The following is a 27232-nucleotide window of genomic DNA, read 5'->3' as shown; positions in this document are numbered from 1 at the left end:
CTGGAACTCACTCTGTAGACCAGTAGCCTCAACAGAACTCAACAGAGATCTGCTTGCCTCTGCCTCCTGGGATTAAAGGTGTGCGCCACCACTGCCTGGCTTTTTTTTTAACCAGTTAAGTTTAGGGACTGGAGAGATGGCTCAGAGGTTAAGAGCGCTGGCTGCTCTTCCAGAGGTCCTGAATTCAATGCCCAGCAACCACATGGTGGCTCACAACTATCCATAATGAAATCTGGTGCCCTCTTCTGGCCTGCAGGCATACATGCAGGCAGAACACTATACATAATAAATAAATAAAATCTTTAAAAAAAAAAAAAAGTTAAGTTTAAACCAGTCATAGTGACACATTCCTGTAATCCTAGCACTCAGAAGACTGAGGCAAGAAAATAAGAAGTTGAAGGCCAGCCTGGGTTACATAAAAATATCATGTCTTGGGACTGGAGAGATGGCTTAGTGTTTAAGAGCACTGGCCTCCACATGGTAGCGCATGGCCATCTAACTTCTGGCTTCTGAAGCTGCCGTACACATAGTGCAAAAATAGTGCATGCAGGCAAAACCCTCATGTAAACGATTAATGAAAAAGACTGTCCTGTCTAAACAGAACAGCACGCACATTGATTTTCATGTGTGTCTAAGGAGCAGGCATCATTTAACTGAATCTTCTTCTAACCATCTGGGTGTCAGTCAGCGAGGGCCAGAGTTTTATACACATTGGGGAAAGATCCACTTCTCTCTTGGCTCATAGGATTGTTACAAGGATTGACTCAACCTTCTGGCTGGTGAGCTGAGAGCCATTTTTGCTTGTCAGGTGCCATGGACTGTTCTCAGTTCCTTGCCACGGGGTCTTCTCCATAGTGCACCCCATAGCCTGGCAGCTTATTTATCTCAAAGCCAGTAAGAACAGTTTAGAAAAGGGGGAGTGGGGGCTGCCAGTTAGATGAAAACCAGAACTCTGTGCAGCCAAGTCCTGAAAGAGACCTCCAGTCACTACTATTGATTGGTTAGTAGCAAATCACAAGTCCCTCTGTGCCCAGTAGGAACAGTTCACACCAGGCATGATCTATAGAAGTAGACTGTCCAGACACTGTCAGCTGTGGATAAGCTCTTCGATTTTATGTTTTGCTATATGTGAATTGAAATTAAAACTGCAGCCATACCTGATATTTTTTCACCAGGAAGAAATGTTCCACATTAGTCTCCAGGCCTCTGAATTAGGCACAAAGCAGTCTAGCATATGTGTAAGGAAAATAGTCACTTACATAGAGGCTGCCTAAAATGAAACAAAGGAAAAACAATTCTGTTACCTAGCCCAAGTTTTTTTTTGGGGGGGGGGGCAGGGGGGGCTAGTAAAAATATAAGGTGCTGAAAGTACTTTAGACTAACTTGGCCTTTATATTTTTTTGTACAAAAATGACACAGATAGCAAAGTTTGGTAAATGATGCTGAATCACTAGCGAAGCTTTTGTTCTAAAAGCAGGCTTTGGCATGTTCTTTACAGTTGGCAGGGCTCTTTGTGTAGCAGCCATGTCTTCAAAGGGTTGGCCTTTTTGCCGAGTAAGCTTAGGTTTATAAAATGCTTTTACATACATAAATCAATTTATTCTTACAGCTTCATAAAGTTAGTACTTCTTATTCCTGTCATATACATGAAAAACTGAGGCTTAGGAAGGTTGACATGTAGCCCAGGCCATAAAACCAAAAAGGGTAAGACCGGCGATGTCCCGTCCTTGACTGCATAGATTTCCGTTAGCCCCCTTTCCTCATGCTGCTTGCCCTCACTCACACAGCCTTGTAGGGTGCTATGGACCAGGCCCACAGATGTCCTACTGTGCAGTCAGTACTGTACACATTAGAACAGAAAAGAACAGTCCTCAAGGTCCAGGCAGATCTCTTTGACATACATGGTCTAAGCATCTTTCTTTTTCAGGTATAGGAAAGAGGAATGAAGAGTAGTCTAGTTTCATTCTGTTGCTGCGGAAAAAAAAAAAAAAAATTGACTAGAAAGAGCTTTGGAAGGAAAGGGCTTATTTGCTCAGACTTGCAGGTCACAGCCCATCATTGAGGAAAGTCAGGGCAGGAACTTGAAGCAGGAATGTTGAAGCAAGACTCATAGAAGAATGTTGCTTACTGGCTCATTCTGTGCCTCATGTTCAGTTAGCTTTCTTATACAGCCCAGGCCAGCCTCCCTGGGGATGATGCTGCCCGCAGTTTACTGTGGTCAGGTCCCTCCCACCTCAGTCATCAATCAAAATAATCCCTCAGTTACAGATACAAGCCAACATGATCTGGGCAATTCCTTGATTGAGGTTACCTCATCCCAGGTAACTCTAGCTTGTGACTGGTTGATCATATAAACTAATTAGCATAGTAGTTGGTAGAAAAAGAGGGAAGAGAGCAAAAGAGATAAAAGTACAGATAATAGAAAATTGAAAGATGACAAGGGCAGTTACCCTGGAGCCTCTTGATTAAAGATAGATGGTACAGCTGCTAATAGTCATGCCACTTGTACTGTTCAGCATAAGGGAGCCTTCTGGAATAAAACTGGCTCCATGGCTGTTTCATTTTTACCATTCCCATCACATACCCCCCTCCCCAGACAGGGTTTCTCTGTGTAGCTTTGCGCCGCCCTTCCTGGAACTCACTCTGTAGCACAGGCTGGCCTCAAACTTGCAGAGATCCGCCTGGCTCTGCCTCCCAAGTGCTAGGATTAAAGGCATGTGCCACCACTGCCCTGCTCATGACCATTTTCTTACAGTTCTTGTTTCTGTGTTTTAGGCATAGACTTCCAAACCTAGGTACTGACATTTATCAGGCCAACATTGTGCTAGAGAATGAACATTTATAATCTCATGCAGTTGCCTGAGCAGTCACAGGATGGCAGGTTATTTTCCCTATCATAGAAGTTGACATGGAAATACAAGATTGACATGTGACATGCTTTGTAGGAGCAGAGCCAGCCTGATAACTCATTGTGGCTACTATTCCCCAAAGGCTAGGCTTACCCAAGAAATATATCTTTATATGTTTCCCTGCCCTTTAGTGTGATTGTTTATTTGAAATTGAATATTAACAAAGTTAGAGGGAGGAGGCTTAAAAATAAAGGAATTGGAAGTAGTTAAAAAGCAGGTGTTAATCAACCAGCATGTCTATGCTTTGTGCTATTAAAAGGGATATGCTTGCTAGGGCACAATAAAGCATGTGGCGTGTTGTATGTTTAATAACACCAGATGATCTTAGTACTTAGAAACTCCCTTCTTAATCATATTAGTAACCATAACCATTGCAGCCACCTCTGCTCTAAATCGACATGGCATGTTTGACAGATAACACTTCTGTTTTTCAGTGGAACTCTTGAGTTTTCCTTATACAATTAAACGAGCTGCACATTACATGGAGTTCAAAAAGTAATTGATACTAGTTGACGCTGAGAACATATCTGATTCAGACACAGAATTTGCTTAGGAAATGTAACATGCTCCCATTAACCAGGAAAATTGCTTTATATTGAACCCCCCAAAAACAAGTGTTTTATTCAGTTATACAAAACCATCCTATTTTTAACCTCAATTTGGGTCTCCCCACTTACTCTTGAGGACATCTATAATTGTCTCATCTATGAAGCATCATAGCTGAAAATACTTTGTTTTTCTGTGCCACTGAAGCAGGGCCTTTTTTGTGCTGTTCAAGCCTTCTTACTGAGTGAATAACCTGGCCCAAGAGAAAGGAAATTTAAGTGACTTTGGTCTCAAGGCACACTTTAGATGGTTTTGGTCTTTAACTAGCATTCAGAATTTCCAGGTGGGACTAGATGTTTCTTTTTGCAGTACTAGGATTTAATCCAGGGTCTTATGTGCAAGTTAGGCAAGCACTTGACTGGACTGGATGTTTCTAATAATTTGAGAGTCACAAAAAGTTTCAGATAAGTGTGAGCAGTTTATTCAGTATTGGAAATTTAGTTCTCCAGCTTTAGATAATTAAATGGTGTTTTAGTTGAGGTTCTGTATGTTTATAAGCTGTGTACCCCATCTTTGAACAGTTCATTGTAAATGCTCAGCTGAGAATCCTTGGGCCTGAGTGTAAAGCATGCATTGCTAGCTTCCCTGCCTTCCCCTACTAACCAGTAATCAGTCAACACTGTTGGTCTCAGAGCCTTGGAAACCCCCCCCCCCCAGTAGTAATTGATTGTAGCTGGTTTTCCTTCTTAGACTTCTGCATAGGGTCCTTCAGAAATTATAATGATCTTATTCTAGGAGTTTTATTGTTTAGATTTTTTTTAAATTTACTTTAGAGTATGTGTGTGTGTGTGTGTGTGTGTGCGCGCGCGCGCTCGCAGAGATCAGAGAGCAACTTTGTAGAGTTGGTTACAGATAGACACCACTACGTCTGATTTTTAGGAAAATGTGGGTTCCGGGGATCAAATCCAGGTTGGCAGACTTCTTTGGCAAGTGTTCTTACTGCTGAGTCTTCTCCCAGGCTCGAGGGATTTTTAGTTTAGAAATATTTACAAGTAATTGAGAGCAAAAAAGTGTATTAGCAGTATTATGCTACTTCTTAAAATTATCCAATATTTTTTCAAGGGTCAGCATAAGGTTTGATGCTATTACTCATATCTGTTAAATTCTTGGTATAAGAGCTTGTAATGTTCATTTGGTTTGTTTGGATAAGATGATAGGATGCAAGCTGGGCAGTAGTGGCACATGCCTTTAGACCCAACACCTGGGAGGCAGGCAGATCTCTGAGTTCAAGACCAGCCTGGTCTACAGAGCAAGTTACAGGACAGCCAGGAATACACAGAGAAACCTTGTCTCAAAAAACCAAAACAACAACAACCAAAAAAAGAAGATAGAACACATTGCTTATCAACTTTATCTTTGTGGAAGTGTAGGCTGTCAATCATTTGCCAGGTACACTGGTGGAATTCAGAGGATAATTTGTGAGAGTCACTTCTCCTTCCACCATGTGGGTCCTGGGGGTTGAACTCAGGTGCTCAGAGTTGGCAGTGGGCTTCTTTGCCCCCTTGAACCATCTCACCAGCCCTCATCATCTTACTTTTTATTTTGACAGCCAGACTCATTAAATTGCCCAGACTGGCTTTGAACTCACTGTATATCCCAGTCAGGCCTTGAACTTGCAATCAATTCCCATGCCTCATCCTCTCAAGTAGCTGGGATTCTGTAGGCCCAGCCTTTAGACCAGCTTTGGGTTTTAATGGAGTCATGGTATACTTTAGGTTCTGATTCACTAAAGCCGGTCTGGAGCCTCCAGTTCTTAAAAGTTCCCAAAGGTGCTGCAGGCCTGTGGGCCACACTTTGAGCACAAAGTAACATCATTTTACTGCTCTTCATTGTGCTTGTGTCTTTTCTTTGTTTTTCTTCTAACAAGGTTACAAAGACTTCAGGTTTGAGACCAATGGAACCTAAAGACATCACAGCAGTCCGAGAACTCATTAACAGCTACTTGAAGCAGTTTCATCTAGCTCCAGTGATGGATGATGAGGAAGTGGCCCACTGGTTCCTCCCCAGGGAGCACATCATTGACACATTTGTGGTGGAGGTAAAGATAGCTGATAAAATAGTCCCGAGAACAGGTTAAAGCTTTAAAGCTCACTGTGCTGGTGGCTTTCCTCCATGACTCACTGCCTCTGCTGGCCCTGCACAGCTGCTTTAGTCCAGGATGGAGCATTCACCAGTTGCTACCCGGAAGTTAAGGTGCTCTTCTTTGCTGCGCATTTGTTCTATTTTGAAAAGCAAGTAATTAGTCTGTGCCTCCTCCTAGATAGCTATGTTCCAGAGTTGAATGTTGGGGCTTTTATAGAGCTGGCTGGATCTGAACTGCCATGAGTTGACCGAGTCCCTTAACTTCTGTTGAATATAGGGAAGGAAAAGGAGCCATCTAAATACTCGGACTGTTACTTAGATGGACGTAACATGGTTTTTCAACCTTTTTTACAAAACTTGGACTTGGTTGTTTAGATGATGTCTCACTTGGAAGCCCAGTGGGTTGAAGTGGAGTTGAACTGAGAAAATGGAATTTAATTTGGCAAGCAATTTGAAGACAGTGGAGAAGGCCAATTAGAAGTGACTGTAGGGGTTTGTTTACATTACTTGTAAACAGAACTATTACTTAGCATTGTCAAGCAGTGTCATAACTTAGGATGACAGGTCCAGTTAGGGCAGTCTCGGAGAGACTGACCCATGGTAAGGATGATCCACAAGACGTTTCTGAAGAACCAAATGAGCAGCAGGCAGTTTTAATAGTTATATTTCTAAAAACTCTTTGTACACAAATCTATTTGTACCTGTGTGTCTCCAGAGCCTCATGAACTGTCCAATCTCAGGACTTACTGTCTAAAGAATTACTCAGAACTCAGAGCTTCTACTCAGATGGATTATATCAGTAGCTTTTTACCATACTCAGTAATACAACAATAGTAAATCTGTTGCATGTTACCTAAAGAACATCCATACATGAAAACTAATTTTTCTCAAACCACAAAAATCAGTGAAAGGATAATTTCACATTAAAAATAGTGTGCCCTTTCCTTGGTTTTGCTTTCAATTCATTGTGACATACTGCCTTGATTGAATTACATAAAATCCCATGAAATACTGAAGATTTGAAAATCAGTGAGTAATTTTAACTCTTCAGATAATTGTTGTTTTTTCCCTTGTGAGATGGGGTCTCAGTATGTAGCTAACTGGGGCCAGCTGTGTAGCTCAGGCTGACTTTTAGATTCTTCTTATCTTATGTGTGTAAGTGTTTTGCCTGTGTGCATGTCTGTGCCTTTGAAAGCCAGAGGAGGACATCATATCCCCTGAACTGGAGTTACAAAAGGTGGTGAGCTTCCATGTGGATGCTGAGAAGAAAATCTGGGCCTCTGGCTTTAGACTGTTGATCCTCCTGCCTGAGCTTCCTGGTTGCTGGGATTAGTGATGTGCACTATCACACACAACTCTTTTCAGATCATTATAAATACTGTTGATTATCAGTGAACTTTCTGTTCTCTTGATCCAAAACTCATTGGTATGTCGTCTCCCATCTTTGTCCTCTTCCTCCTCTCTCTGTGTGCCCCCGCTCCCCAGCACAGTTTTTATACACACTAAGCAGATTCCCTACCACTAACTTATGTCTGGTTCTTCGAATGAATTTTATTTACATACAAGGTTGCAACATCATGCATTGGCCACTTGGGAAATACTGACTTACTGGGTTTCACAGAACTTTCAAATATTGACATTTCATTAGATAATATTTAAAAATTACATTCATGGATAAGACCTTTGTCATCAGAAAAATTATAAGGTACCATATGGTAGAGGATATGATGGTTTTTTTTCCTTCTTTAAAACTTCAATGTAGACCCTGAAAGCTGAAGTAAATGTTATTAACAAACAAGTCTTGTCAGTTGTTTCCTAAAGTAACCAGCTCTCATTATTCGCTTTTAAGAAAAGGTGCCAGATACCAAGGCTGAGTGACCATGTGCTTTGAAATGGTGTTCCATTTACCACTGAGTAGCCAGCTCGGCGTACAGCTCTGTCTCCTCCTGTTAGCAGCCCATATATGCTTCAGTGTGAGTGGGGAAGCCAGCCTCTGGTCCGCAGCTAGAGGCTGCAAATCTGTTTCTGTCACTGTCCTGTCAGCATGGGCATGGACTCATCTGTTGGCCTGGAGAGGCTTTTCATTAGGACCTGCTTTGGAAGCTTGCACATCTCCCACTAGCACTTTGCATAAACTTCTGTCCACTTGTTGGTCTCTCCCCAGCATAAAGGGCTCAAACTGGGTTACAGAGAGGAAAATCTCAGTTGTTGCTCCTTATTTGGACAGAAAGTTGGGTGTAAGTCATAAGTCAGCATCAGTTAGCCAAAGAAAGAATGCTTGTTCGAGGAAACACTTACTTGCTGTTGCTTACCTCTGTCCCTCAGAGCCCCAGTGGGAAGCTGACTGATTTCCTGAGCTTCTACACACTCCCCTCCACGGTTATGCACCACCCAGCTCACAAGAGCCTCAAGGCTGCCTATTCCTTCTACAACATTCACACAGAGACACCCCTGCTGGACCTCATGAATGATGCGCTCATTATAGCCAAGTTGGTGAGTGTCATTTCTTTCTCTACTGCATGGTTCTCCCTAAGCAAGTTAACTTACAGAAAGGTCCCCTGCATGAACAGTGTGACTCTAACCATGGAGCCACCTTTCTAGCTCCCTTCCCTAGATGTCTTCATAATAGTCTTCTAAGATGGTTCTTAGTCTGTGGATTTATATATTTAAGTTACTGGAGAGGAATTGAATGTTATACAGGAATATATACACAATACACTAAGCCCTTGGTATTTTAAACTTTTTATATTGGCAGAAAGGGTTTGATGTATTCAATGCACTAGACTTGATGGAAAATAAGACCTTCTTGGAAAAACTCAAGTTTGGTATAGGAGACGGGAACTTACAGTATTATTTGTACAACTGGAGGTGTCCAGGGACAGACTCGGAAAAAGTGAGTAAGCTTATTTTGATAGCCCCATACCAGCTTCCTTCAAGATAAAGGGGCTTTTATATATTTCTAGTGTTTTTAATCTCTCTCTCTGGGTATGTGTCAGGGGTGTGTGTGTGGTGTGTCTGTGTGTATGTGTGTGGGTGTGAGAGACAGATTATAAATGGAATCTGTTAACTCAGACATACTGTAGGATGAAGGGGACTTTTTATTTGTTTTTTATTGTCATTGTTTTGTTGGTGGTGGCTTTTTGTTTTTTTTCTCTGTGTGTATGTATATATAATATGTAGTCACATATGTGCTACAGCATATATGGAGATCAGCGGACAGCTTTGAGGAGTCAGTAAACTCCTTCTACCAGGGCTCCAGGGACTGAACTAAGGTCAAGGCTTGTGTGGCAAGTGCCTTTACCCTCATAACCAGCATCGCAGCCAAGGGGACTTTTAAAAACACAGATATAGTATTGTAACTCAATTTCTTCTTCCATTTGGTCTTATCCCATTTTTTCCTTTCTTTAGGTTGGACTTGTTCTACAGTAGATGGATATGTTACTTCTAGAAGGCTGACATTCTCATTTGTTAATACTCTATTTAGTGAGTCCTGGAACTGCCATTCCAAAGAAGAATAAAAGCACAAGTTGAGTGAAATTGCAGTAGTTGCTAACAATCAGAACAGATGGCCAATAGTATACATTTCTAGTTAGGATGTTGAAGCCAACTCTGCTGTTGACTGATGTGTGGGAGGGATGAAGGTGTCCACAGAGCTCTCATGGTAAAGAGAGGATGTTGTCCTTCCACTCTAGAAGTGAGACTGCTTCTCTATGAACCAAACAGAAGTGATGGCATCTTGTTAAGAAAACCTTTGCTGTTAGGAGAGTCACTGCTGCTTTTCTGTTTGTTAAGTGGTGATATACTCGTATAACAGAACAAGGATCCATATGTATATCACCTTACATGCTACTGGGAATGTTTATAGAATTGACATGTGGTAGATAATTACGTATGGAGCAATATGAAAATGTACCAGTGACTTAGCACATTTATTATTCCATAAGCATAGTAGCCAAATCAGTAAATATGCAGGTTTGTCCTTTGCTCTTCAGCAGGTTAGTGGATTGTTTCAAAAGCAAAGTTGGGGCAAATGTTCAGCATACTCACTGAAGAGTACACACCTGACTGACCAGACCTTGCGGCTGCTTGCAGTCTCATTTCTCAGCAATGACAAGGATGTGTGAGGGAAAGGAAGTAACAGCTCTAAAGTCAGATCTAATGCCCAGAGGAGTGTGGGAGTGCTGTCAGCACACAGATGGTCTGAATGTTTTTATTATGCACAATTGCACATGTTCCTTTATGCTGACTTTAATTTATCATGAAAATTGTCATGCTAATGGAAAATGTCTTACTTGTAAATACGTATTCATAATTTTGTTACTGATGTTGTTTTTACCTAGAATTTGAAAAACAAGTTTCACAGTGTACATATATGTATATGCTGCCACTATCCAAGGGAAAAATAAAATACTAAACAAGGCCATTGTATAGACTGGCCTTTGAGTCAGATGCCACTAAGTAGATACTTCTTCCTGCCTTTACTCCAGTGCCTCTGCTCCAGTCCAGAATGCTACTTCAGACAACATAGCATTTCCTTCCCAGCTAGAAAGGACTCACCAAATGTTACTTTTAGGTCAAGTCTCACCTGTTGGCTGTTCTGTACAACTCACAAGCTGACAGTGGTCGTTAATGTTTTGAATGGTTGGGGGAAATGGCCCAAAGAATGACATTTGTAGCATGCAAATCTTATGAAGTTCAAGTTTTATCAGAATACAGCCACATTTTCATTTATGACCTACCTGTGGCTGCCTCATGCTATGAAAGGAAATCAAGTTGTGACAGACTGGAATGTATTGCCTGCAAAGTTAAAATACTTGCTATCTGGCCTCTACCATGTTTGTGGACTAAGGTCCTAAGAAGTAGGCCACAAATTGTGCCATCCCTGATAGCACCACTAGGGGGGGCACCTGGGCCTCACAAGTGGTGCAGAAGTGGGACCAGTACTGTTCCTAAAGACACATGGCAGATTTCTCATTTCATATGGTCCACGCCCAACTATGTGACATTTGTAACAGAACACCTTCAGGAAATAAAACTACCTATTCATTGGAACACTGTTTAGAAAGACAGCATTAGGTAAGCAAGTTTAGTGAATCTGGATTTACAGCTCTTTGGGAATTGTCTCACTCATTTTTTATCTTATACAAATTGAGTTTTCCGATTTAAGAATTGCCAGTCAGGAATTTTTTTCATGGGCTTCTTTACCTCATGAGGAAAATGTTAAACCATCCCTTTAGAGATTTGTTTACTGCACATTGCAGTTGTTACAGAACTCATCACTTTAAATACACTAGTAGTTCACATTGATGTATTCATAACTTAAGCACATGACCACTCGATATTTTAGAAAATCAGTAACCAGTGCAACTGCTCAGATATAAAATAGCTGTTAAAACCAAATATAAATGCGACAGTCTCCAGAGTTGTTTTTAAGTTACACTGCCCTGTCTTTATATCCAAAATGTGCTATAAGGTTTCTTTTCTTCACAAAATGGAAATTTGTCAGTAAATGAACAAAGGTGGCACAGCCCATGAGTTCAGCCAGAACTTAGTGACAGTGTTTTCATATCCTGTGTACTTGCTCCTAAATTACAGATGACTTTCCAGACACATGGTAGATTTCACATCCAAAGCACTGACAGCTCCATTTCTTAGCCTGAAAAACCAATTGAATCTCTCTTGCTACATTTCACCTAAGTTGCTACTGTAATTTTTGCTGTTAGTTTTGGAGGGTGTTTTTTTTTTTTTGTGTGTGTGTGTGTGTGTGTGTGTGTGTTGTTTTGGTGCTGGGGATCAAGCCAGGGATTGTGTGCTAATAAGTACATGTTCTACCACAGAGCTGTACCCCTACTGTACTTTTGATAATGTTCAATATTGCAAGGAACTTGATGTGCAGGGAGGGAATTCTTATTGAAATAACCCTATCAGGCTTTTTTTTTCTGTATCAGTCAAGCCTTTCTCTATGCCTGTCAATGCTTACCTACAAAGCCAAATTACTACAACGTAAAAATGGTATGCCGCTTTTGAAGACAGTGTGCTGCTTAGCATTTAGTGTCTCTCCCTTACAACTAGGACCTTCTCTAGTTGTTTCATCCACCTTATTAGACCATGTCTGTGGCCCATTTTCCAAGTTTGGTAGAGAAATGTTAAGTGCTGTAGGAAACTGATGTTCTTGCAAGCAAACATTGTACCAGCCTTGAAAGCAGTGAATTTATACACGCATGGACATTAGTCTCAATAAACTTCGGTTTTGTTAATCATTGTTTTTGAGTGTTTTCCCTACTTCATGGTTTTAAGTTTCAGCATATCTGTCCCACCCAGTTAGAAAGACTTGCCATTCTGAAAGAAGACCTCCATGCAGGATCCTAAGAATATACGTAAACATACTCTACTTTATTTGTTTTAAAGCTTATTTAGACCATATCCTTTCATGAAATGACAAGTTCATATAAACTACTTTGAAATGGATTTTTTACTTTTGGGTGGTTTCCTTATCTTATTAGGGTTGGGAATAAGTTTCTTTATTTTAAGGGGTTGTAGTGTTACAGAAGCCTGCCCACCTTCAGCAAGCTTTCTTTTATTAAGTTTTGTAAGGTCATCAAATGATGTGTCCAAAATCTCTTTGTCCTGGCTTTCCAAAGATTCAGTCTCTAAATTGTCTTTGAGATCTTGGGTTCTGTCTTGAAGCCATGGCACATGTAAGCTGGGCACCCTGGGAATGATGGCTCTTACTTCCTCAGCGAAGTCCGTGGTGTTCTTTCTGAAGCCCAAGGCTAGCACACATTTTAAGCCAATGGCAGGAGCAATTCTCTGGCTGAGCTGAGGAACCTGACAAGCAGGAACAGTTCTGCTTATACTCAGCTGAATCAAGTGTGAGGTGATGACGGCAGGCTTGACGGACTTGCACACTAGAACCAGGAGCAGTTCATTCCTCTCCAGGGCTCTAGTGACTTCATTAACGCCAATGACCAGCTGTTTTCTGACATGTATGGGTGTCCAGCCTGACACCTGCAGGTTCCCATCATGCTCCTCTTTCAGATCCTCACTCGTCTCAACATCAGGGCTGCACCTTTGCTTTTTTACCAAAGGTGTTTTTTTCTTTTTCTTATCTTCAATTTTCTGAAGGCCAATCAATTTAAACTTGTCTTCGAGTGTCTGTAATATAAAATGTATGTCCTCTCTCTCCAAGGTGCTCCAGGAAATGACATACGGGTTGTTCAGTGATGTCTTTACAACCAGAGGTCTAGTCTTCCGAATAGATCCCCTCTTTGGTGCTTGAGGGGCTGCGGCCATCTTGAAAACCCTTCAGAAAGAAACAAGATGAAAAATTCTCATGTTAGTTAGCAATGCATGTTCTGAGAATATTTTGGTTATATTCTCTAGTTTTGTCTTTTACTCCTGGTTGATGTGCTACAGCAGGTCTAATTATATATGCCCAACCAGGTAACCATTCACATAACTTCTCTGGTAAAATGAACTGATTTTAATTTTCCCTGTCTTTTCATGATACACAGGCAATGTGAGAATGACTGATGTTAATCTTAAGAGATTTGTTAGCATCTTCTAAACTCTGGACTTCTCATTTTTTAAAAATTAGTAACACAAGGTTTGGGGATCATATATAGAGCACATGTGGAGGTCAGAGTAGGTCTATTGAACTAGGTTCTCTCCTTCCACCATTGGAATCTGGGGTAGAACTCATGTCACAGGCCTGGTGGTAACTGCCTTTACCCTCTGAACCATCTCAAGGGCCCCTCATTCATTCATTAACAGCACATAATCACTTGAGCTCCTCCATTGGGAAGATGGTGTTCTAGGCACAGCTGCTGGTAGGCAACAAGACCCTGTGTCCGCCCGCAGAGCTTACCTGTAGTCTCTGAGATTTAAAATTAACCAGATCAGATTTTCAGAACCAAATCTATGTAATCTCTGTCCATGGCTAAAACTTCTATTTTGTATCCCTTTGTAAGTCTCCTTCCCATGATCCCCAAGTTCTTCCTAAAACATTTTAAACATACAGGCACATTTTCCCTTCACATGATTACAAGAATGACTGCTTTGGTGGGCAATTTCATGAAAACTTAAAATTTTGTGGTGAAATTGAGAGATTAATCCATTAGAGAGAAATAAAAGGGTTGGGCTCCTTCTGAAAGCATATTAGAAGCCAGTGGCCTATTCATAATCTTCCTAGAGACTATGGTATCAATCTTAGACTTACTAGGATGCTCTCGATTGCTCTCTAGTTGGGCATTCTTTCACTTAGATCCAGTTTGTCCTAACCAAAGGCAGCTACATACTTCCTTCTCTCGGTTTTCTCCTTCCTAGAATTCAACTATAACGACCCAGTTGACAAATTTTAAGCAAGTCTCCTCTAATTAAGGTTCCTCTAATTCAGGGCACTTTCTCCACATACCCAATTCCCTAACAAGCCAGGAAACAGACTCACAGCCTAAACTCAGACTTAGTTTTTCTGAAGACTCCTTTTAATCATGGCTCCATCTTAGAAATAATCTGGTAAAAAGATGCCCAGGTGAACTGGGAAAAGAACCAACATTTGGAAATACTGGTGTGGAACAGGTCACTTTTCCAAACTGGACAGCCCTAAGAAATGCTGTTGCAGACTCACTCCTGGACCCTGATCTTTCTAGTCACCTTCCATATAATGCCAGAATTCCAGTGAGAGCTACAACCTTGGTCCCATCAGTGCTGACACTGTCTATGAATACTTCTTCCTTTCCCACACTGGACTGCACTCTTCCAATCCATCCCTCATTACCTCTATGCTCCCCACAAGCTCAGAGATTGAAGAACAGAAGACCATTAAAATCTAGTGAGGTGACTGCCAGAAACTGGTATCTGGCTATAAGTGGCCCAGACAAAATGACCAGGAAGCAAGACAATGGCATGGCACACCACTGTTCTTACTAAACTGCAGATCAGTTTTTGTATCTGCCTAGCCCATTGGTGTAAGAGAGACATTCACACTTGGATGCTCTGCAACCAAGGGGCAGCAAGATTGGGATCACTCCTCTGAGGCAGAACCTGGAAGAGGAGATGAAAAAAGCCAAATCTGCATAAGGTAGCCGCCATGCAGAATGAATTTTTTGTTGTTTTTTTGAGACAGGGTTTCTTTGTGTAGTTTTGGTGCCTGTCCTGGATTTTGCTATGTAGAACAGGCTGGCCTCGAACTCACTGAGATCCGCCTGGCTCTGCCTCCCGAGTGCTGGGATTGAAGGCCTGCGCCGCCACCCTTGCCCGGCTGCAGTATGAATTTTTAAAAATGCTGATTAGTAAGAAATGCTTCACAGACAGTGTGGACTTGCCAAGTGCCTTGCCATCTATGTCTGCAAGCTGCTACTGCCTACAAGATCATCTGCAAACTCAAAGGTTTACCTTTTACCCTCCCACTTCTCAGCCATCACGCATATTATAGACTCGGGCTATCTAATGAAGCCTCTGGTATCAAATGTCCTTATTCACCGTATACCCTGCCTAGGATACTACTCACAGACCACATCGTTTCTTCATCAAATTCTTAGGGATTATCCTTGATGCCCTGGGCCATTGGGCGTTGTGCAAAGTCAAAGCCTCTGCAGGTAATAAAAATGGCTCACTTTACAGACAGTGAGGTATATTAGGGAGCAGAGAGGAGCGGCCTTAGTTGAGAGGGTCAGGAAAAGGCGGCTCTCTGGAGGAAATGAACGCTATGGAAAGAATTCCTTCCCAACGAAGTAGGAAGCGGGCAGCGGGGTATCTCGGAAGAGTATTAAAGCAAGTTGAGTGTCGCTGGGCCAGAGACGCTAGGGTTGGAGTTCCCGGGTAAGGACAGGATGGTGGAGTGGCGCGATTAGAAAGGCATCCCGGAAAGACCTCGATTCTGGGAAGGGCCCTGGGAAAGGCTGTCGGCAGCAGAGAAGCTCCGGTGCTCTCGGGAGACGCAGGGGTGGGTACCCACGTTACCCCACACGAGGCAAACCCCCGGAAGTAGACTGAGAGGAGCCGGGGAGGGCCTCAGGGGGGCCTGGCACTGGGTGGCCGCAGCCCCCTTCCCACCTGGCACCGACCCCGCCCGCGGCGGCCCGGGTGCCCACGGGCTGGGCCTCGGACCGCAGGCGCGCGCCCACCTTTGCAGGAGCGCCCTGCGGAGACCGCGTGACGTACCGATTCAGTCCAGCGACTCCACCACCACGGAGGGTCCGAACGCCGGCTCCACGTGCGCTTGCGCTGCGCCTGCGCAGAAGGCTAGCCCTGCCTGCCTGCCTCCTGCATGACGCCACGCCCACTAAGGGACCTGAGGGGCAGCTTGGTGACAGCGGGAGGTCCCGCTGCAGAATCCCTAAGCGCGGGACAAAGCTCCGGGGCCGCATCGCGCAGGCGTATGGTCTGTCTCGCGAGAGTTTGTGGTTGCCGTAGTAACCAGCCGCTCTCGGCCTGGACTAGTAGTGTAAAGATGCTGTCCTAACCGGTGGTTGGGTTCTGGCTGTGTCTGGTTTTAGCCGAGTGTAGCCCAGTTGCTTCTGGCATGGAACTCTGGCCTGCTCTCTCTTTTCGTTCTCGGATCGCAAAGCTCCAGCCTTTATAGCCATTCCATTCTCTGCACATGTCGCCGCGCCACGAAAATCAAATAAATAGGGGTGGGAGGGTTGGATGTCTTTACAATTTATGTGGAGAATTTTGAGCCAACTCAAAGGGAAACTAAGGGCTGCTTTCAATTCCACAGCAGTATTCCAGAATATTCCAGCGGTATCTGTTGAACCTGCTGCACCAATGCTTATAAAGCCCGGCGGTGGTGGTGCACGCCTTTAATCCCAGCACTCTGTGAGTTCGAGGCCTGTCTGGGCTACAGAAGTGAGTCCCAGGGCAGCTAGGGCTACACAAAGAAAACTTGTCTCGAAAAACCAAAAGGAAAAAAAAAATGTATGAATGGGATCATTGGGGAGTTATGGACAACTGACTAAACAATGGAATAACGTATTGAAGATTAAAGCCTAAATCTGTTGGCTACATTTGACCAAATGTCTTTATCCTTTCTGTCCTTTTCTAATGAATTTGGGAGGAGTCAAGTCCTGTCTTCCTCCTTTTCTCGGTGTCTTCATTGCTCATTTTAGACTCTAAAATTTAGAATCTAGCATTTTCATTATTCACCACCTAGTGGACATAAATTAAAACAAAAAGGATTGCTTGTGGTCCAAGATTGTTGCAGTGTTTACAGGGAAAGCGCGCTGTGGATTTTTATCACAAGTAGATGAACAAGAATGAAGCCAGGACGGGTTCTGAGTGTACCGACAGACTTTTTGTTTAAAAAAATGTTCTTTATAACTTGGAGTCATGTAGCGCTAAAGACAAATTGAAATACTAAAGGTTCACATAAAATCCTGGCACTTGGGAGACTGAGTCGGGAGGATCTAGAATTCAAGGTCAGCCTGGACTGCTTCCTTCCGGCCACCAATCTTAGCTACGGGGACACACACACACACACACACACACACACACACACACACACGCAAACACATACACATACACAAACAACGCACATACACACGGAAGGAGGGAGGGAGAGAGAGAGAGAGAAGGAAAGAAAGAAAACAAAGAAAAGAAAGAAAGAAAGAGAGGGAGGGAGGGAGGGAGGAAGAAAGGAAGAAAGAAAAGGAAACCAAGAAAAATGAGAGAAAAAGAAGAGGGTAAAGGGAAAGAAGGAAATGGCTGCGTGTTGTCTCACTATAGTTCCAGACTTAAAGTTTACCCATGACCTGACCTTTCACCTCCTACATTACAAGGCTTTGGGGCCAGGCTGCTAAGTTCGAACCCTGACCTTCCCAGGGACTAGTGTGCCTACGCCCGGGCAAGTGATGAAGTGACAAAAATAGTGCCTGTCCTGAGGATTAGGAGAGAGTTCTGTCTAAGATGCTTACCACAGTCCTGCCACACAGCAAGTGCCAGGCAGACTGAGCCATGGTGGCCCAGTGACATCTGTGGCAGAATTAAGTTCATAAAAATTAAATATATCCTCTACTATTTTAGTCCTTGTTTACTGCATGAAAGTTGGCAACATTTCCACAAGAATTTTATCCAAAAGAACATTCTAAATCTCAAAGGTAATTTCTTCCATTTGTGTGACACAAACGTTACAACAAAAATAAGTTATTTTAGCTGGGCGGTGGTGGCACTCGCCTTTAATCCCATCTCTGTGAGTTCAAGGCCAGCCTGGGCTACCAAGTGAGTCCCAGGAAAGGCGAAAAGCTACACAGAGAAACCCTGTCTCAAAAAACAAAACAAAACAAAAAAGTTATTTTAAAGTTTTTTAATCCTTTGTGATGATGCAGTCACCCCCACATACTTTTGTTCAGTTATCTACTAACATTTCATATAGATGTGTGCTAAAAACAAAACAAAACAGTAATATCAATTCAGTTTGTGTTCAGAATTTTTTCTACAAAACATTTTCTAGTATGTCTCAAAACATCCTTCCTGTAGTTTTCTTAATTACTATATATTTGGTATCCTATACCAAATGGTCAATTTTACTTTTCAGGGACTTGCTGTTATTTTAAAATAATGGTTAAGTTTATGAACATCTCATAGAAGCTTTTAGTAACTTATAAGGTTTATAGAAGCTTTCTTTTGTGTTAATTCTTGAACTGTTAGATTAAAAGGTTACAACAATATAACATTAGTTTCAGATTCTGGGTAAGAAATTGTAGCAGTAGACTGACAAAAGCCTTATCAATAAAAAAAAAGTGCAACAAGTGAACACCAGATTCTTCTTTTCTTCCATGGAATCCTGACCTTTGTTCTCTATTTGTGTGCTATTGTGATTTTTGTGGTTTCTGCAAAGAAAACTGTTAATAATAATGATTTTATTTTTAGTTTTTTTTTTGTTTATTTCTTTTTGTTTTTGTTTTTTTTTTTTTTTTTTTTTTTTGGTTTTTTGAGACAGGGTTTCTCTGTGTAGCTTTGCACCTTTTCCTGGAACTCACTTGGTAGCCCAGGCTGGCCTCGAACTCACAGAGATCCGCCTGGCTCTGCCTCCCGAGTGCTGGGATTAAAGGCGAGTGCCACCACCGCCCGGCCAATCTTTAGTTTTTTTTTTTTTATTAGTGTGTAGTAATTGTCTAAAATACTGGTTTCATTATGGCTTTTCCTGCATGTCTTCAATTAGTCCAACATTTAAAAATTCATTAACTGAGAATGGACTTTAATGATGTGCTGCCACTTCAAGGAACAGACTTCAAGTCTGTGCTCTCGGAAAGTCCACTGGACACCCCAATGGACATCTGTGTCTGTGGCAGCAATGGGAATGGAAGGTGTCATGTGCAGGCATTTCCCAGGCAATGGTATGGTAGCGGTACCACCCTTCCATGGCTCAGGCCAGAAAGGAGAAAAAGCACCTGATTAGACTGAGACCATCTGTTTATACTCGAGTAAGCACAAAACAAGATGATGTCAGTTCCCTGTACCTCAGCTTCCCAAGGACAATAATATCCTTAATCCCTGAGGTCAGACAACAGGTGTCTCGTGTATTCTCTGTGTTTAAGAACCAATTTTGAACTTCTGCATACAGTGCTTTAATCTTAACGCAGGAACCCACTACGCCCAAGGTGGAACAGACGGCAGGGAAAGGGAAGGGAACAGCCACAGGCCCGACTGAAATTAGAGAAATGGATGAACGGCAGCCTCGGAGAGTCGTGCAGAGCTCTGGCATCTGAGTGGAGGACAGCAGCTAAGAAAGGAGATCTCGAACATTCTGGGGATGCCTATCATCCCAGCACTTGGGAAACTGAGGCAGGAGGATCACAAGGTGGAGGCCAGCCTGAGATGGAATTCAAGGGCAACTTGGGATACATGAGACTCTATCTTAAAAACAGTAAACATTCCAGCATAAAAGAGAGCCGTATGGCTTCCCTTTACTAATGTCTTACAACGACTACAGTGTCAAAAGGTCTCAGCTGAGGCTGCAGATGGACACTTTGAGCAGCCACTACTAGACAGACTAACAGAGCATGCTCACTGTTCTGAAGCTAACCTTTGCTCTTGGATCCCACCATGCACTTCCCATGTGCAAGACCACGTGCTGCCCAGACACTGCTCCAAAACTGCCTTTTGTCCCGTAGTTAGAAATTAATGTCACCACCAAAAACTAATCAGAAAGGGGAAAAAAGCAAGATTCACACGAATGAAGTAGCAAAATTTTTCTAAAATACATTTTACACAAAAACCAAGTTAGAAAGCTTGGGGGCCTTTTATCCTCCATCACCGGTTCTATTGTTCTGTGTTTAAACTCGGTCTCTCTAAAAACGGGGTGTCTTTTCTCCTCTCCACATCTCCACAAATCTGTTTTAATCCGTCAGACACAAAATTCTCCTCCTGAACTGGAATCTTTGTCCAGTTCTCCAGAAGCATAGCAAAATGCGGTTCATAGCTTCATCCCCAGACCTTGCAAACTCCAAGTGATGGTGAATTCGCACCCGGGGAGATCTAGGTCCCACGACACAGGCTGCAGCCTTTGCTGTATTTAAATGCCAGTGGAGATGAGTGCAGCTCGAGTTTAGAACTTATATTTTTGCTTTCGTAAGGTTCACAAGCCCCTGGTCCCTTTTCACTCCTGATGAGTCTGAGAGGTGGTACTTGAGAGATTCCAGTAATCGCCACTCAATCCCCAGATTTCTAAAATCACAGAGGAAGGATCAAGGACTCCCAGGTGAGGTCCAAGTCCTGGGGAGACCTATCTTAGCTTCCTGCAAACAACCTCTTGAGGAAAAAAAAAAATTTTTTTTTTTTTTTTGAAGTTTGAGCCAGGAGCGGAGTGGTAATCTAGCAAACTTCTCCAAGGAGAGACAACCCAGGCAGACTCTCCCAGAGACTGGGCGGGTACAGGCTACCGCCCGGCTCCGCCCTCCAGCTCCCGTGACCAATTAGAGTTGTTCATGCCCAGAGCCTGACCTACAGGAGAGACCGGAGGAGGAGCGCTTCTCTTTAAGAAAGTGGCCAAGCCCTGGGCACTGGGACCCAGAGCCTGAGAGCCACAGCATACCTTACCTCGTCACTATGTCCCTGCAGGTAAGCTAGATCTGGGAAGGCTTTGCCGGCGCGATGCTCCGAGAAGGGAGCGCTCTAATGGGGCGAGAAGAGCCATGATAGCTCCGGGGCAGGGCAGGGGTAAGTGGAGCGCTCCGCAGCGCCCGGCTGCGACCCCGCAGTCACTCCTCACACCTGCGGAAGCGCCTTGCTGTTGCACCGCAGACTGAACCGCATTATCTGTTGACAAAGACCCAGGCTCCCCATAGCAACCCTTCTGGACCCCAGGGATGGTACAAATTACCCAGATCTAAAAAACTGACAAGCTCCTGGCAACCCTCCTTCATCACTCTCTTAACAAGTCAGGGAAGCAGGTGACATCCACTGGGGTCTCCACGTCCCCTTGCTCTTGGGGTCTTGGGAGGTTCTCACAGGCAAGTGTTTTGTTGAATAGCAGAGCTAGTTACTCTATGAAGCTCTGACCTTACCGTTTTATTGATAGAAGTGGAAAAAAATATGAATAAATTAAAAACCAGGAGAACCTCCCCTGGTAGATAACCACATGATAGATCGCTTCCTTATATGTCTTTTTTTCCATATGTATATAATTATAGGTATGTGAGCATAATACATCCGTGATTTGTTTTTATATGTAACAGTTATATTAGGAGCATTTTCTCATTAGATCACCTTCTAAGACACACATCTCTAACGCTTAACATTTTATATCAAGACTATAGCCAACTTCTTTAACTATTTCTTCAGGCAAGATGTTATCATGGGTGAATGACATACCCCAGAGACATGGAGGCTTGCAACTCCCAATTAGTCTGTAGCATGTTGATTTCTCTGTGTGTGCCTCAGCTGTCTTATTTCAGGGTGGAGGAGAGGGGCCTGATGCCTGCTAGCAAACCTGGTAATCTAAGTTCAACTCTCGGCACACACATGATAGATGGAGAGAGCTGACTCTTGCAATTGTTCCCTAACCTCGCATGCTCGCATGCACGCATGCACCCGCACACGCACAATAGTAAATGTAGAGTAAATAAAAGCAGAGGAGAGAGGCCATTAGATGAGCCGCATGGACGGCGTTTAAAACAACAGTGGGTAAGAGTATCTTTGGTTGCCTTAAAAATATTTTCATTGAGGATTTAAAGGTTAAGGAACATCACGAGGGGGCAAGAGACTAAGGCATGTGAATAGTAACCATGACAACAGGGCAGCGCTGGAAAAGTAGTTCAAGGAATCAGAACTGATACAAGGGCATGGGTTTCCAGTATGATCAATGTTAAAATGCAGTAAGCCTATTATTGCTGGGACAAAACTTACTTTCACTTTGCTAAAATAAGATTCTAGTTTTAGCCAGGCAGTGGTGGCACACACCTCTCAGTACTTGGGCAGGCAGATCTCTGTAGGTTGAGGCCAGCCTGGTCTACAGAGTGAGCCAGTGAGGACAGCCAGTATTGTTACACAAAGAAAACCTTGTCTCAAAAAGCCAAAAAAAAAAAAAAAAAAGGATTCTAGTTTTAAAGAACATGCTTGCTTAACTCAGCATCAGTCAGATCAAGGAAGGTTTGACTTATAATCACTGCAATTATTTATACTTAAAGAATAAAGTAGGTGTTACAAATGAAATTTTTCTTGAAACATATGCTTATTATTTCAATTTTAAATTCTTACTAATTAAATAATATAATAAAAATTACAATATATTCTAGAGGGGGATAGTCCAAGCCAGGTATGGCAGTACACACCAGTCATCCCAGCACTCAGGACGTGGAGACAGGAGGATCAGGGGTCCACGGCCATCCTTAGCTATATGGCAGATTCAAAGCAGTACTGTGCTACATGAGGCCCTGTCTCAGAAAAAAACATACCAAAACAAAAAGTAGCTCAAGCAGAGAAGGACAAAGGCAGGTTGGAAGTCCATTTAAGAAACTAAGGGGATTTGCCATGTGCGGACCAGTCAGTAGGGCACTTACTTAGAATGCAGGAATCCTGGATTCACTTGCCACCACTGGAAAAACTGAAGTAGGAGGATCATCTAAGTGTAGCACGAACCTTAAAAGTTCTTATTAATAAAATCAAATCTGAGCCAGGTATTGGAGTGAACTGGAAGATCAGAGAACCAGAACAAGCCACAGCTACCTCACCGCTCTGGATCCTCAGCAGGTCTTGTTTTCTCAGACTGGAGGCCTCTAAGTCTTCATCCAGAATGGGTCTCAGCTGAACTGTTCTGCTCAAAAGCCTGAATGCTTAACCAAGCCAAATGCTTAACCAGGCCAAATGCTCCTAGTTTCTGGTCCTCACGCCTTATATACCTTTCTGCTTTCTACCACCACTCCCTGGGATTAAAGGCTCGCTTTCTGGGATTAAAGGTGTGTCATCATGCCTGGCTGTTTCCATTGTGGCCTTGAACTCACAGAGATCCAGAGGGATTTCTGCCTCTGGAGTGCTAGGATTAAAGGTGTGAGTGCCACCATTTTCTAGCCTTTGTATCTAGTGGCTGTTCTGTCTCTGACCCCAGATAAGTTTATTAGTGTGCACAATATTTTGGGGAACACAATACACATTTAAGCCTGAATATTCCAGGATAGCCTGGACAACATAGTGAAACCCTAACACACACACACACACACACACACACACACACACACACACATCTATTATCGGGGACTATAGGGGTTCAGCCCCTCATAGTCCCCTCCCAGGGTCCAGGAAGAATCTACAACCAGCTGATAATCTTTGGTGAAAAGAAATGAATATATGTACACGAAACTCCTTAGTTCATACACTTTATTATTATTCTGTGATAGTTCTCTCTACACAGCTTCTGTTCTGCTCTCATGCCTAGCTCCTTCCTTGCCTGATTTCTCTGTATTTGTCTACTGTCCCCTCTAGGTTCTATCTTAATTCCTTCATCTAGTTCTGTCCCTTCTAGGTTCTTATCTATCTAGTTCTTTCCCCTATCAGCTCCTCTCCTGTCTCCTTCTCTCTCATCTGGCTCTTCCTCATCTTGTTCTTCCCCATCTGGCTCTTCCTCATCTTCCATCTCGTTCCTCTAGTCCTCTCTTCTAGCCCTTCAGTCTAGTTCTTCCCCATCTCAGTTCTTTCCTCTCAAGTTCTTACCCATCTAGTTCTTCCATTCTCTTTTCTCTTCTCCTCTCTGTGCCCTGGAAGTCCCGGTATATAAAGGGAGGGTCCGAGCTAAATTGTGTAAAGCTATTACTTAACGTCCACCTCTCCTAGGTGGTGTCTCCTTGTGAAATTTACCGTAAGTCAGGAGACTTGCAGGTGGGCTGTTATCATTGTTAGTCCTCGGAAGTTGGGCGCCCACCTGGGTGGTGTTTCCTGTAGTCCTTGAAAGTGGCTAAGGGAGATAATCTGATTCCAGAGAAAGCCTTTCTTGAGGCTGTTCTCCAAATACCTGGAATGTGTATGTCCAGAGAGTGATCAGTCTACACTGTTAGTCCTTCTTAGGAGAAAGTCAATTGGAAAAACTATGAAGGCACACATGATTTTCATAACAGAATACAGCTGATATATAACAAGCCAAGTAACACCAAAAACTCCTTGGAATTTGGCTTCCTCTGGAGGAATTCCCTGATCCCTCCAGGTAGTGACTTTGCCATAACCAGCTGAGTTCTTATGATATATTTCTGCAGCCTGCAGCAATCTATACTGGTGATTCCTTTGCACACTGAGAGAAGTGTAGGTAAGTGCTTGTTACAGAGACTATACCCAGGGAAGCCTGATAGATACAAAAGATGAGGTGTTTTTATGACTTGTACCTGGGTCTAAAATGATTTCAAAAATCAAAATTTTAACTTATAGAAAAACTAAAAAAGTATATTCAAACCTCTTCTCTCTTCAGAATGCAAATGGCATTGGGATGGAAATCATGAACCTCCTGGGTGCTGTTAGTGGCTCACGAGTGGAAGTGACAGGGAGGGCACATTCACCATTGTCCTGGAAGTGAAGACAGAGATGGAACTCCTAATTCAGTTATCTCCCAACTTTATTTGCAAATTGTAATATAGGTCTTTTGTTTTGTTTGGGTTAACTTTTTTTTTTTTTTTAAGGAGTCTTGCTATGTAGCTCAGGCTAGCCTCAAACTTCAGCTGACCCTGCTGCCTCAGACTCTCTCGTGCTAGGACTCCAGGTGTTCACTTTCACACCTGGCCTGACAGTCATCTCACTTAGACCCATTTCCTTGTTAGGTGATGAAGGGACCGCAGTGGACTGGGTGATGGATGTGTCTCTTCCGGGCTGGAGATGCAGCTCAGTGGTAGAATGCGTGCAAGAGGCCCTGGGTTTGATCCCAAAACACCACAGAAAGTGGTGAGGCGGAAGGAGAGGGTGATTTTACAGTCAGAACACACGCGCGCACGCGCGCACACACGCGCGCGCGCACACACACACACACACACACACACACACACACGATTCAAATAATTTCAGTGCCTTGACTGAGGGATTTATCTTCCTAATTCAGTCCTTCAACAAGGAAGAATCGCTCAAAGGGCTTTTGATTATCAAGGTCGTATGTAAGCTGACTGACTGTTCAATTCACTTGCTCCAGAAAGTGAAGGTAAATTGTGAGTCACCCTCAGAGGCCAACTTCAGAGGGGTGAAATTTGAACAGAAGTATCCAGAGGCCCCAAGTCGTTCTTTGAGATGGTGTTCTGTGCTCATTGTGGGTTCTTCCCTGCCACAGGACGAGTGGGAACAGGAGGGCCTTGGAGCACAGTCATGAGCAGGGAAGGCATTGTTCACAAGAAAGAGGGAGATCACAAGGACAAACATCCAACAAGGATGCTGAAAACTCAGTTAGCCAAAACAGAAATGCCTGCCACAGGAGCCCAGCTCTCAGGGCACAGGAATTAGGGAAGGTGGCATTCCTTTGGCCCAGAATGTTTTGAAATTCACTGTCAACGGCTGCACATGTAAAGACGTGCCAACTGTGATAATGTTCTGATCCACCCACCAAGGATATACCTAACGGTCCTTGTTCAGGCTCTTGCCATGGGTCAGTAGACAAGGACTTGACAATAGGGATTAAGGTGACTAGTTATGCCTGCCGTTGATTGTAAATATATGGGGAAAAGAAACCGATGTGATTTGACCCACCCTGTGTGTTCAACACTAGTGAATTCTGCCTGGGTTGTCAGGAGCAGCTTTTCTAGCTTGTGTCTTCCAACTGGATACCTGCACACTCTTACCCAAGATGCATTGCCAATGCCAGCTTCTTGAGGCAGGCTCCTTCTGAGATGCTTCTCTTTAGCTACCGCTCCACCTCTGTGGTCACACCCATGGCTGCTCACCAGCTTTTCTCTTGGTAAAGTGATTTCTCTTCAGCATTTGTTATCCACGGAGGGAGGAGAGGAGAGGGAGAGATTACAACCATTTTCCAGAGTAAGCTAACCAACGTCTCTCTACTGGAAATCAGTTGACATGAGACTTATGATAAAAAAAAAATTAGATTTTATGGGTATGTCTTACTTGCAGGTGTGTGTTCACACCACATGTGTGTGTTTAGTGTGTCCTTGATGTCTTTTGCCCTAGGCTGATTTTGACCAGGCCACACAAGACGTGAGGAAGCTGAAAAGCAGACCTGAAGATGAAGAGCTCAAAGAACTCTATGGGCTCTACAAACAGTCCATCATTGGAGACATCAACATTGGTGGTACCCAATCACTGTTTTAGACAGATCGATATACTTGTTTGCACAGTGTTTGTAGACGGGCACAGTGAGAAGTAACATTAAATCTCTCTCCTTTTGGCAGCATGTCCAGCAATGTTAGATTTGAAGGGCAAGGCCAAGTGGGAAGCATGGAGCCTCCAGAAAGGTTGTTAACCCTTAAATAAGGCTAGAAGAGACCCTTTTCACATCCCACCGTACCCGTCAGTGCGATAACGTGTTTGTCTCTCTCTAGGGTTGTCGAAGGAAGATGCCATGAGTGCCTATATTTCTAAAGCAAGAGAGCTGATTGAGAAATATGGGATTTAGAATTTGACAGGGGAGACAGATCTCCTTTGGAAGCCTTCATACAGCATCATGACATTTAGGGGAAAATGCATTAGTAACTCTAAAAATCATGTGTATTTTTCTTATTAGCATGAATTCTAATACTTAGGACTGTGTCAGCATAGTTACCTAGTTTTACTTGCTTGTGCAAGGTGACTTTTTAAAAGTTCCTTTTCAAAAATTGTTTTGTAGTATGCATATAAACTTGAATAAATATCTGTTCCTTTTTTTGCATTTGTATCTGTGTATGGGTGTTCATATGTGTGTGTTACACGTGTTTGCATGCATGTGGAGGACAGAGAACAACCTTGGGTGGTTTTTCTAAGGCATGCTATTTACTTCCTGTGAGGGAGGGTCTCTCATCGGCTTGGAGCTCAGCAAGTACACTAGACCAACTAGCCCCAGATACCTCTTACCTCTGCCTCCCTAGCAGTGGGATTCCATATGTGTTCCACCATGCTTGGTGGTCTGGGGCTTGAACTCGGGTCTTCATGCTTATGAGGCAAGCACTTAACTGACTGAGCCATCTCCCCAGCCCCAGTATTTGTTTGCTTGACTTAATCTGTTCTTGTACAATGAGTTAGTGCTACTG

At 43.2% G+C, this 27232-nt stretch overlaps 3 protein-coding genes across 9 annotated transcripts in view; 2 read left to right on the top strand and 1 right to left on the bottom strand.

The window, feature by feature from the left end:
* Nmt2 (N-myristoyltransferase 2) overlaps positions 1 to 10051 on the top strand; it is a 44311-nt gene extending 34260 nt beyond the window's left edge. For all 4 annotated transcript variants that reach the window (XM_028895102.2, XM_028895105.2, XM_028895104.2 and 1 more), the window contains 4 exons: positions 5383 to 5553; positions 7923 to 8090; positions 8353 to 8490; positions 9006 to 10051. In XM_028895102.2, the coding sequence (XP_028750935.1) occupies positions 5383 to 5553; positions 7923 to 8090; positions 8353 to 8490; positions 9006 to 9026 (498 nt within the window). In that variant the 3' untranslated portion in view covers positions 9027 to 10051. The remainder of the gene's footprint in view (positions 1 to 5382; positions 5554 to 7922; positions 8091 to 8352; positions 8491 to 9005) is intronic.
* Positions 10052 to 11355: 1304 nt separating this feature from the next.
* On the bottom strand, positions 11356 to 25943 carry Rpp38 (ribonuclease P/MRP subunit p38). Of its 3 annotated transcripts, none has more exons than XM_037205979.1 (2): positions 25835 to 25943; positions 11356 to 12900 (listed from the first exon to the last, which is right to left on the bottom strand). In XM_037205979.1, the coding sequence occupies exons 1-2, from the start codon at positions 25843 to 25845 to the stop codon at positions 12051 to 12053; spliced, it is 861 nt and encodes a 286-aa protein (XP_037061874.1). In that variant the 5' UTR covers positions 25846 to 25943; the 3' UTR covers positions 11356 to 12050. The 3 variants fall into 3 exon arrangements, with proteins under 3 accessions (XP_037061874.1, XP_028750939.2, XP_037061875.1); XM_028895106.2 differs by lacking the exon at positions 25835 to 25943 and adding an exon at positions 15759 to 15963; XM_037205980.1 differs by lacking the exon at positions 25835 to 25943 and adding an exon at positions 15722 to 15746.
* Acbd7 (acyl-CoA binding domain containing 7) lies at positions 20529 to 26874 on the top strand. 2 transcript variants are annotated; one of them, XM_028895098.2, is made up of 4 exons: positions 20529 to 20654; positions 26178 to 26295; positions 26399 to 26461; positions 26549 to 26874. In XM_028895098.2, exons 1-4 carry the CDS (start codon positions 20643 to 20645, stop codon positions 26620 to 26622), a joined length of 267 nt encoding a protein of 88 aa, XP_028750931.1. In that variant the 5' UTR covers positions 20529 to 20642; the 3' UTR covers positions 26623 to 26874. The 2 variants fall into 2 exon arrangements, with proteins under 2 accessions (XP_028750931.1, XP_028750930.1); XM_028895097.2 differs by having other exon boundaries at positions 26178 to 26298.
* The last annotated feature ends 358 nt before the right edge of the window (positions 26875 to 27232 follow it).

Source organism: Peromyscus leucopus, chromosome 5 (assembly GCF_004664715.2).
Source record: "Peromyscus leucopus breed LL Stock chromosome 5, UCI_PerLeu_2.1, whole genome shotgun sequence".
NCBI lineage: Eukaryota > Metazoa > Chordata > Mammalia > Rodentia > Cricetidae > Peromyscus > Peromyscus leucopus.
Note: the sequence above shows the minus strand (reverse complement) of the source record. Positions and strands in the feature narration are given on the sequence as shown.